This window comes from Pteropus alecto, unplaced genomic scaffold (genome assembly GCF_000325575.1).
Source record: "Pteropus alecto unplaced genomic scaffold, ASM32557v1 scaffold106, whole genome shotgun sequence".
In the NCBI taxonomy this organism is placed as follows: domain Eukaryota; kingdom Metazoa; phylum Chordata; class Mammalia; order Chiroptera; family Pteropodidae; genus Pteropus; species Pteropus alecto.
This window is the reverse complement of record NW_006442103.1, coordinates 18501458-18511719: the sequence shown is the minus strand read 5'-3', so window position 1 is coordinate 18511719 and position 10262 is coordinate 18501458. Positions and strand designations below refer to the sequence as shown.

The window sequence follows — 10262 nt, the reverse complement described above, 5'->3', positions numbered from 1 at the left end:
TCCTCATGTTTCCCCACCCCACATCACCCCAGGAAGGCAGATGAGGGGTTAGCATCGCTGAGTGAGGACGGAAGATCTCCCATCTCCATCCGCCAGATGGCTTATGGTGAGCTAAGGGACAGGGCTGGAGGAGGGTGTTGGCACCCCCTCTCCCGGGGAAGTCTCTAAAGGTCCACATAGTCTAAGTGGCTACCTGTTTTCCTTCATGCCGGACTCCCAAGGAGAGGCGGCCTGGAGGGAGAGCAGGTGTGGGGGAGTTGTGCATGGGGCTGGGGAAGATCACTGGTAACCAGGCTGTGGTGATCTCTGACACTGATGAGACCCTCCCTCCCCGCAGTGTCTGGTCTTTCCTTCGGTATCATCAGTGGTGTCTTCTCTGTTATCAATATTTTGGCTGATGCACTTGGGCCAGGTGTGGTTGGGATCCATGGAGACTCACCCTATTACTTCTTGACTTCAGGTAAGATCCACTTTCTATCTTGCCTTGGTGCCCCATCCATCCTTGGCCCTGATCTGATTTATTGGCCCTCCCTGGGAGACTGTTCTGGCTCAGCATCTCAGGAGGCGGGGAGAAGGTGAGGGATACATCATCTCCTCCCCATCTCCCTCTCTGCAGCCTTTTTGACGGCAGCCATCATCCTGCTTCACACCTTTTGGGGAGTTGTGTTCTTTGATGCCTGTGAGAGGAGACGATACTGGACTTTGGGCCTGGTGGTTGGGAGTCACCTTTTGACATCGGGACTGGTGAGTTGGGGACAGGGGCCTAAGTTAGCAAAGAATTTAACGGTGAATGGGATGAAGGGGAAATATACCCTTACTACTTATTTTAAAACTTATCTTGGGAAGAGATAAAAGGTGCGTCTTGAGAGGTCTCTCACTTCAGCACCTGCTCTGGGGGGAGTTTGAATGGGTTGGTCAAACTGTATGTAGGTGGCCCGAGGTGAGCAGGAGTATCAGGAACCTCTGAGGGAGTGGAAAGTCACCGGTCCCTTTGACTACAAGATGTTGGGGCTCTGAAAGGACTGGGGGGTTTGAGAGAGACACCTGGGGGACGTTTGGGTCAGAGGCACAAAGAGGCTATGGGGATTAGGCAGAGGGAGAATCTAACCCCTTTTCTACTCTACACGCCATCCGCAGACATTCCTGAACCCGTGGTACGAGGCCAGCCTGCTGCCTATCTGTGCGGTCACTGTCTCCATGGGGCTCTGGGCCTTCATCACAGCCGGAGGGTCCCTCCAGAGTATCCAGCGCAGCCTCTCGTGTAAGGACTGACTACCTGGACTGCTCACCTGACAGATCCCACCCGTCTGCCCACTGCCCATGACTGAGTCCAGCCCCAGCCCGGGTCCACTGTTCACCATTCTGTCTCCTCGTCGGTCTATCCCGTCACCTCCAGGGTTTTGCTTTGTCCACTGGTGACCTTTAGGCTTTACCAGGAGCAGCCTGGGTTGAGCCAGTCAGTGACTGGCGGGTTTGAATCTGCACTTATCCCCACCCTCTGGGGACCCCCTTGTTATCCAGGACTTCTCCTGTGTCAGTGCTCTGCTCTCACCCTGCCCACGACTCACCTCCCTTCCCCTCTGCAGGCCGCCGGCAGGAGGACAGTCAGGTGATGGTGTATTCTGCCCTGCGCATCCCACCCGAGGATTGAGGGAACCTGGGGGGGACCCCTGTGCCTGGGGTGCTCTCTTGATCTCCTCGCCCTGTATTTCTCCATCTCCAGTTCTGGACAGTGCAGGTTGCCAAGAAAAGGGGCCTAGCTTAGCCGTTGCCATGAAGATGAAATTAATGGCGGCTCAAGGGTAGACGAGCTCTGAGATTCCCAGTACCCCCTCCCCAGACTGGACACCTTGTTCTTTTACTCAGGTCTGAGGGGAGCCATTTTTGGTGTGATAAAGACCCCAAACTGCCTTTTTTTTTTTTTTTTTCTTTTTTGGAGTCAGGGGAGGGAGGAAGTATGTTGGACTTCTTCTCCTAACTTCCTTGGACTATATTTTTCCTCCTCAGATAGCTCCTCATGGCTGGGCTCATATCTATCCACCTTTCCCCATGGCCCCAGGCCTTGGGGGGAAAGGAAGGAAGTGCATGTTTGGGAACTGGTATTACTGGAACTAATGTTTTATTGACCACCAGCACCCCTCCTGTCCCCAAGGTGAAGTGGAGGGTGCTTCGGTGAGCTAGCCCACTCTAGAGCTGCAGTGCCACTGGAGGAGTCAGCCTACCGTGACATCGCAGGGAAGGAGGGCAGATTTTTTTCTAGTTTTTAATTGGGGGTGGGGTGGGAAGGTTTTCTATATACTGTATCATTTTCTGCTGAGGATGGTGTGTCCCATCCTTTTAATCAAGGTGATTGTGATTTTGACTAATAAAAAGGACTTTATAATTGTGGGGGAACTTGGCTTTTAAGGACAGGGATAACATGTTAGTTGAAATTTCTGCTCTGTCATGCCTCTGGTCCCCGCTTCTTCCTAACCTGATCCCCTCCAAGCCTGGCAGTAAGTCTGGGCTGCTGGTTTGACATGTCAGAAACTTTAGGTTAAGCATTTTCCAGAACTGGATTTCCCCTTCTAGGATTAGGATAAAAGGAGTTATGGGAAATGCTTCATTTTCCCTATCTCTTGCCCACCTCTGCCACCTGAGGGATTAAGGAACACTCCCACTCTTAAGAGCCCCAAAGGTAAGGCCAGCGGTGGGGTCAGAAACTTTAATCTTCAGATACATTGAGCAAAAATAAACCCCCTCTCCCCCAAACAGCAACCCTTTTCCCTAAGGGAATATCTTGTCCATATCTAGGGAAAGGGACATAAAGGAGAGGGGGTGGGGCACAGTGCCAACTTCCTCTACAACTAAGCACAGTTTGCCCCCTGCACTGTCAGCCTGGGCATCTTCTGATCTGCACGAAGGCTTGGCTGTTACTTGAACAAGAGCCTGTCTGTCCATGCCTCTCTGTAGGGGCCGTGTGGAGGAAGGAGGGGTGTCTGCCTGCTACTCCTACAGAGTTTTCTGGCCAGTTCCTGCACCCCACTCTAGAAGCTCCCTGATAGGCATGCGGGGAAGGCGTCCATGATGTCTGAGAGGGGGTCTATGCCTCGGTGGCTTGTGATGAGGTGAAGACCACACTCTTCTGGTTTCCCAGCATCTTCTTCCTGGGGGAGGGGTTTCCTGGACATGACTCGTGTCCGAGGCGAGCCGTGGGAGGTGGAATAGGAGAATGCTTTTCATTAGAAAACGGACCCGAAGAGTGAAAAGTGGGACCTCACCGAATCTTCCTAGCGATGAAATAAACAGCAAGCAGAAGGCAGAGACACCCGACCAAGATTCCCACTCCTAGGCTCAGCATCTCACCTGGGAGAGGTAAAGACGGAAGGTGTCGGCCTAGGGCTGACATAGACATGGCGCCTTCCCCTCGCTCGCTGAGGAGCCCCCGGCCCTGCCCGTTCCTGAGTAGGACTGGCTCACCTGTGGTGTACAAGGATTCCGCTGTAAGGGAAGAAAACTTGGGTCAGTAGGACTTTGGATCCCCACCCCCAGCTGGGGCAGCACACTGCCTCTGTGCCTGGGACAGTCACCCGGCCACTTGGGGGTGGGGACTACCTCCCAGTTCAAGCAAGTGCTGGAAACCTTTCCCCTCCTAGCCTTCTTTTCCTTCCCAGGGACTCCCTAGTTCCTGTCGTGGGGTCCTTCAGCTTCCCACGTCCTTTTCTGATCACTGTGTGGTCACCTTGGATGAAAGAGGCAAAGACCGGTCGCTGATTGAGCGGCTGGGGGGCTCGGTAGTTCTGCACCAGGAGCTCGGAGGGGTCGGTCTCCGAGGAGAACAGGGTCTCCTGAAGCTTTTCCAGCTGCGGAGTGGAAGAGGGATGTTAGTGGAGAAATGTCACTCGGGAGTGCGAAAAGGTCTGGGGGGTACAACCGTGTGTCTGCTGCCTCGCCTCTCCGCCACTCACCTGTTCCAATGAAATCTGGGCCCTGCGACTGAAGACTGTCCAGAGCACACTCTGGTAGCAGGGGGGTGTGGTGAGGGAGCCATTGTAGCGGAAGAACTGTGCCCGTAGCGGGGGGAGCAGCCCTCCCACGTCGAAGGGAGGCACTGAGGTATTCTGACCTGGGGGGACAGACACCTTCCACCTTCCTCCCTGCACCCCAGCTTGTCAGGCCTGGCCTCCCAGAAGTGAAACTCCCTGGCCCCTAACGCCCTCGTCCCAGGCCCCTTAGGTCTTTTTTGGGGGGCAGAGGTAGGCGCTTCCCCAAAGTTGAATTTCACTTGGTTCTAAAATAGATTTTTAGGGCTCACCTTTATACCTAATTTTATGCAAGTGACTCAGAATGTGTTCATAAGCTGGATTCTTAGTCTCGCCCACCTGGCAGGGGAGGGGAGAATTTGGCATGAGTCCATGCTTGCAGTAAGACACCCATGTCGAGAATACATGGTCAGAGTGGTTGCTGATTTGCCTTGGGAGGGAGACCAGCAACAGACATGGGCGGAACGAGACTGAGGGAGACGGAGGGGCTGGAGAGGGAGCTGGGAGGGAGTGGGGGACACTGACCTCGATGAGGATGCCCAAGACAGCCAGGCCCTGTGGCCTCTGAGCAGCCTCACTCAAGGCGTGATAGGATTCGGAATCGTAATGTACGATGTGCAGCTGCGGGGAGAGGGAATCAATCACTTAGTTTCTCCACGCCCTCCTCCCAAGGGCTTCGACCCCGGCCACCACCACCGCCACCTCCAGCATGCCCTAAAGCTGTCCCACAGGTTGGCATTAATCCCTTCAGTACGACTTTTCCCAGTGTCCAGATCTTTTCTCTCCCCAGCACCAAGTGTGCCTGTCACTGCCCTCGTCCGAGCTTCACCCCGGTACCTCTGCCGCTGTGGCTTCACTGTTGATCTGGTGCTCTGACCCGCCCGGGGATCCTTTCTGGCCCCAGTGCAGGTGGAGCTGGGCAGCTACGTACTTCCGGGGAAGCCCCTCCAGGTACAGGGAAGGGGGCAGAGAGAGTTGCACTGTGAGAAGAGGAAGCCAGGGCCGGTGGAGGAGTGTGGACGCATCCCCACCCCGGCTGCCACCACTGAGCGGGAGCCTTGGCCAGCCGTTTCCTTCTTCCTCCCCAGGGGCGCCCAGTTCTTCCCATAGGCCGCTGCTTTCCTAGCACAGCATCCTCGGTGAAGATCCAGTGGATGCTGTGATGCTGCCCGCCCCGCCCACAGAGCCTGCTCATGGACATTCGGTTCCCATCTTTAGCTGTATAGTAGCCTCAAACCCCTCTCACATCTCCAAAATTAGAGAGGAAGGCTTCTCAGAATCTAGAAGTTAGGAGGATTCGTTTTAGCCCTGACTCATAAGATCGGGACTGGAACTTTCACTTCCTTGGAGCCTGAGCTCTTTACCTGTGTGGCCGTTATTGTGCAGGTCCAAAGGCTTGAGGCCAGGCTGGTCATAGCCATGGGGCTGCACAGCGGGCAACTCTGGATCGAAAGTCACTCTGTCTGTCTGGATGTTGATGGGGGACTGGGCGTGGCTTCCACACTCCGGGTAAGAGGCTTGCCAGTGGTGTTGACCATGTGGGCCTGGAGGGGTGGGCACCGTGGTCGTTTGTCCTGCCCTCCAGCCCCAGACGTCTCTGTGGAGGTAAAAAAGCACTTCCCTCCACCCAGGCGAAGACCCAGGTGTGCGGGGCTGGGGGAGGTAGGAGTCCCTTCTGGACCTGGCACTGCCGTCTCCGCCACCTACCCCGATAAATGCGGGGTGGTGGCTTTTACTTACCTGTAGTGTGAGGAGCAGGAGAAAGCTGAGTGAGAGGAAGAGGGGACGGAGAGAACACCCGCACACCCAGAGGGGAGGATTAGAGGAGCAGGAAAAATAAAATAGTCCTGGAGGGCGGGGTCTCTGTGGGGCCCCTTGCGAAGTGGCCTTGGGATTCAGATCTGACTTCCCTCGTTTGCTTTTTGCTCTCGCCCTGGACCTTTCGCTGACTCCGGAATTCAGTTATTAATCAGCAGTTCAGAGACGAATTCCACTTCCCCCAGGGTCACCAACCATTCCTGCCAGCTGACCTCAGGCTGTGTCCCAATTCCAGACGCAGGCTGGGGGGCAGGACCGAGTAGGCTGGGGAGCCAGAAGGTGGATTGGGAGCTAAGCTCACGGTTCCTTTCCCACCCAGTTCCCTTTCCACTGCAGCTCCCTCATCCCACAGACTGACTGAGGACACCACTGGCTTTTCTACTCAATCAGGAGGTGTGGGATCTGGCCATTAGAACTGGGTCTAGGAGTCACATATGCAAAATCTAGGGCTGGGGGAGATGGGGTGGGAGGGGCTGGGCGAGAAGCCAGAGAAAAGCACACAGAAAAATCTTCCAGTCAGGTGAAGAGGCCCCAGTGTAGAAGGGGTGTGGGCGGGCCTTGGGTTCAGCGCTCACCCTCGTACGTCCAGTGGTGTTGACCTGCACGGCAGAGTAATTGGAGTTGCAGCCAGGCAGCCTGGGTCAGAGGCCTCCCCCAGGCTCGGCGCACCGCCCCACCTCCCTCTCCTGCTTTCTCCTCCCTCCGCCCCAGCTTCTCAAAGGAAGCCCTGAAACTGGACACCTCGGTGGAAAGGTCGGGGGGCCTATTTAAAATCGCCGGCCAGGCTGGGCCTGTGCTTGCTGAGTAAAAGGGGGAGGAGAAATGAAAAGAGCTAAAGCCTAGGGACTAAAATTAACCTGGATCCAAATGTGCAGTGCGTCCAGCCCTCACTTTTCTCCAGCTTGTGCCAAGCCAACCTAACACTCAGGAGACTGGGGTGAGGTGAGGGTGTGGGCAGAGGGTTTGGAGGAAAGTGACAGAACTCGGGGAGGGGAAGCCATTCAGAGCGGTGGGGGGCGCGGAGCTGCCGAGGGGAGCAGGGCGATTATCCCTTCGCTTTGCAGCATTTTGCGAATCAAGGCACCGAGCTGGAAATGAACATTTAAGTTCCTCCTTCCGGTCCCAGTGACTCTAAAGGGACATTTCCTCATCACCAGAGTCTCTGCTCCCTAGATTTCCAGATGGCTACGGAAGGCGGGAGTCGGGGCAGGGTCCACTCTACGTTGAGGGTGGTGGGTGGGCACAGGCAGCCAGGCTGGTAGGGACAGGATGAAAACGAAGCATTGTGTGTAGAAAAGGGAGCTGCCAGCTGGGTCACATGCCAGGCTCTCGTGCAGTACTGTCTGGGGCCGAAAGGCAGGGGGTCTACTGGTCCAGCCCTTACCCACGGCCAAACCCAGGGGAAAAGGTGGCCTTCTTGCAGGTTTTCTCTGCATTATTCAAATTGCTAGAAACTTTGGAGAAAAGTCCTAAATTCTTTCCTCTCTTATTTCTCTAAGTTCCTCGGACTTCTAAGATATCTTTGATTGCAACCTTGGGCTCTTCTGCTGGCCCGTCCCTTGGTTCAGACGACTCTGAAAAGCAGCCCGAGGGAGGGCTGGAGGCAGCCTCTCACTCCCCGGCTCAGTGGGACACCCTGACACCTTGAATCCCCTGGTTCTGTGCAGGGACAGTCTTGCCCTGCCCCTCCCACCCAATCCACAGCACACTGATTCTGCATCTCTTCCCCAAGACTCTGTCCCTATTTTTTCCCCCCTCAAATGCAATTTGTAACTCTCCATTTGGATCCCCCACCCCCATCATCCTCTCTGCATTCCCCTTCTGCTCTCTAGATACCCCCTCACCCTGTTCATCCAACAGATATTAATTACACACCTACTGTGTGCTGGATTCTGTGCTAGGCACAGGGACCACAAAAATGAGGGGTTGGGGTCCCGGGGACAGCCCTGGAGCACCTCAGCCTGTTTCCCAGAGCCCCTCCTCATCTCCTGGGAGCTCCTGAAAGTCCTTTGTAATCTGCGGAGGGCCCAACAAGATTGACCGTCATTGCCACTGCTTTCAGGGAAAAACGGGGAAATTAGTCGTCCCGTAGGCTCAAGAGGAAACCTGGGCCGTGAGGTTCCCAGTCGGGGATCAGGGTCTGAGGTAGGCAGGTGGCGGAGGTGGGCCCTCCAGCCGTTGGTCCTCTGTCCTCTCACGCCAGGCTTCCTTGGCTCTCTAACGGGGTGATCACAAATTAAGAAGGCCAGGAGGGCTACCTGGGGCAGTGGCGGAAGGCCCCGGAGGGAACCTGTAGCCTGCGTAGAGATTCCGGGCATGGGCACGCATCCCGCCCCGCTGCTAGTTCGCCCCCATTCCCACTAACCAGGGTCGGAAAGACCAAGGGCAAAGAAGGAAAGTGGTCTCCACCCCACTCTTCTCCCCCACCCCCGTCCCGGAGCCCGTCTTTCTACCCCTAGGCTTCCTTTTACAGTCCTCCTTCCCCCAATTAGCATGCACGGAGACGTGTGGACACCAGCGGGGACACAGACTTCTGGATGTACCTACCCCCGTCTGCAGCCAGGATCCAAATCACCTCAAGCAGCAGCATGAAGAACATCATGGTATCCTCAGAAGGAGCACAAGGTACTGGGAGGTGGGGGACTGGAGGTCTGGGTGGGGAGTGGGTGGAGACGGGGGCAGAGAGAGGGGGGAATTTTCTGAAGTTGGGTGTATGTATCTCTTTCTCTCTTGCTGTCTCTGTGTCTCTGCGGCCTTTGAGGGGAGTCGGTTTGTGGTAGGGGACCGTGGAGTCCGGGGTCCCCAGGACAAATCTCTCGCCGCCCTCTCTTTTATCTCCCTCTGCAGTCTTCACTCCACTTGCTGCCCAGCGACTTCACAGTTGCCTCCCGCTTTTAAGGTGGCTCTGGCCGGGTGTACGTGGGGAGGGGGGGCTGCCTAGGTTGCTGGCCAGCAGTTCCTTAAATAGCTGATTAGGCACGCAGGATGGCCCCGCTCGCAGCCCGAGGCGCCGCAGGCTTCACAGGCGCTCTGGCCTTGGCTCAGGAGTCCTGCTGGCCGAGCTCTTCCTTCCTCGGCTTTTCACGCGGACACTGTTCAGACGGGTGTCCCCTGGAGCGGGAGGGGGCAGGGGAGGAGGGCTGCGGGCTCCAGCCCAGCCCCCTCGGGGGGACACTGGGTTCTCATTCCCGAGCTGGCTTCCCCTCTGGGGAGCAACTTCCTGGGTGGTCGAGGGCTGACCTGCTGCAGAATCTGGGCCGCCCTGGAATGGGAAGAGTCGAGAGTAAGGAGCCGGGTGACGAGGAGGAGTTGGGAGACTCAGGGTGCAAGTGGAAGGGGAGGGGGTCGAGGATCAAAACCTGGATTGTGGGGAAAAAAGGAGAGAAGCGAGGCGAACAGAACTTGTCTGGAGCGTCTGTCACCACCCCCTTCCCACGGTGAGGCCTGGGTCCACGTGCCTGTGTGGCCTGGGTGGGGGGGTGGTTTTGTTTGCTGGATAAAGCCCATTTGTGTGCCCAGTGGGGGAGGGGCTGCAGCAGCACCAAGGAGAGACAGCGGCTGCAACCGCCAGACCCAGCCACCTCCCTCCCCGGGGAGCCAGATCTAGGGCGGCTTTTGTCACTGAAGAGGACACTAACCCCTGGCTGGGAGGCCAGGGCAGGGGGAGAGACGGGGAGACCTTAGGAAAAATCCCTACAACCATCAGAAAAAGGCCGACTCCAGAGCAGGAGGGGAGGGAGCAGAGAGAGGCCATGTGATCCGGTGGGGAGAGAGGCCCAGGGTCGTCCGTCCTGCCCGACCAAGGGCTGAGCGGGATGTGTGGGGCTGAGTGAAACCTGCCACCAGGGAGCCTGCGAGTGGCGCCTAGAGGCTGCATGTGTCAGGAATGTGGGCTGCTGCTCGCTCCCCCACGGGACTGGAAATCCCAGTTGGAATGCACATCCGAAATCCCTCGTTCGAGACTGTGAAGCCCACCGATGATTTCTAACTAGACGTTGAAATCTCTTCTCCGTACCCCTCACCAGTCACCAGCCAGGAGGATGCTCCCGTTTGAGCGTCCTCTGCCTTCCATGCTCCCGCCAAGTGGCAATAAATAGCCAAAATAAAGGGAGCAGAAGCTAAATAAGGGAGCGGGATAACGGCCAAATGAACGGAATAATGCATGTGCTGGATCATCAGCGCCTGCAGAGGCGGGAGCCCGCCATGCCTTTCTGTCCCCTCTGATTGATGAGCAAAGCAAAGCCTTTTTGCAGATGTCATTTCCTTTTTTAATTCTCTCATCACCCTCCGAATTATTTTTCCCCTACAGGCAAGTTTTCTGTTTTGAGGTTCTCCCAAAGTCCCCACCTATTCCTTCTAAGAAGAATAAATGGTAAAGTGTATATTAGACTTTATGGGAATGAGGATGATTATCACAGAGGA

The 10262-nt window shown here is 56.1% G+C and overlaps 2 protein-coding genes across 2 annotated transcripts in view; one reads left to right on the top strand and one right to left on the bottom strand.

Moving 5' to 3' along the window:
• Positions 1 to 2388, top strand: part of APH1A (aph-1 homolog A, gamma-secretase subunit) — a 3576-nt gene extending 1188 nt beyond the window's left edge. Inside the window, exons 3-7 of the mRNA XM_006919733.3 lie at positions 33 to 106; positions 338 to 460; positions 617 to 744; positions 1138 to 1261; positions 1587 to 2388. Of these exons, the coding sequence (XP_006919795.1) occupies positions 33 to 106; positions 338 to 460; positions 617 to 744; positions 1138 to 1261; positions 1587 to 1651 (514 nt within the window). The 3' untranslated portion in view covers positions 1652 to 2388. The remainder of the gene's footprint in view (positions 1 to 32; positions 107 to 337; positions 461 to 616; positions 745 to 1137; positions 1262 to 1586) is intronic.
• A 274-nt stretch (positions 2389 to 2662) lies between these two features.
• On the bottom strand, positions 2663 to 8442 carry CA14 (carbonic anhydrase 14). Its single transcript, XM_025052306.1, has 10 exons — positions 8388 to 8442; positions 5387 to 5971; positions 4860 to 5002; positions 4548 to 4643; positions 4295 to 4361; positions 3948 to 4105; positions 3722 to 3842; positions 3460 to 3480; positions 3261 to 3345; positions 2663 to 3146 (listed from the first exon to the last, which is right to left on the bottom strand). The coding sequence occupies exons 1-10, from the start codon at positions 8440 to 8442 to the stop codon at positions 3083 to 3085; spliced, it is 1395 nt and encodes a 464-aa protein (XP_024908074.1). The 3' UTR covers positions 2663 to 3082.
• Positions 8443 to 10262: the final 1820 nt, after the last annotated feature.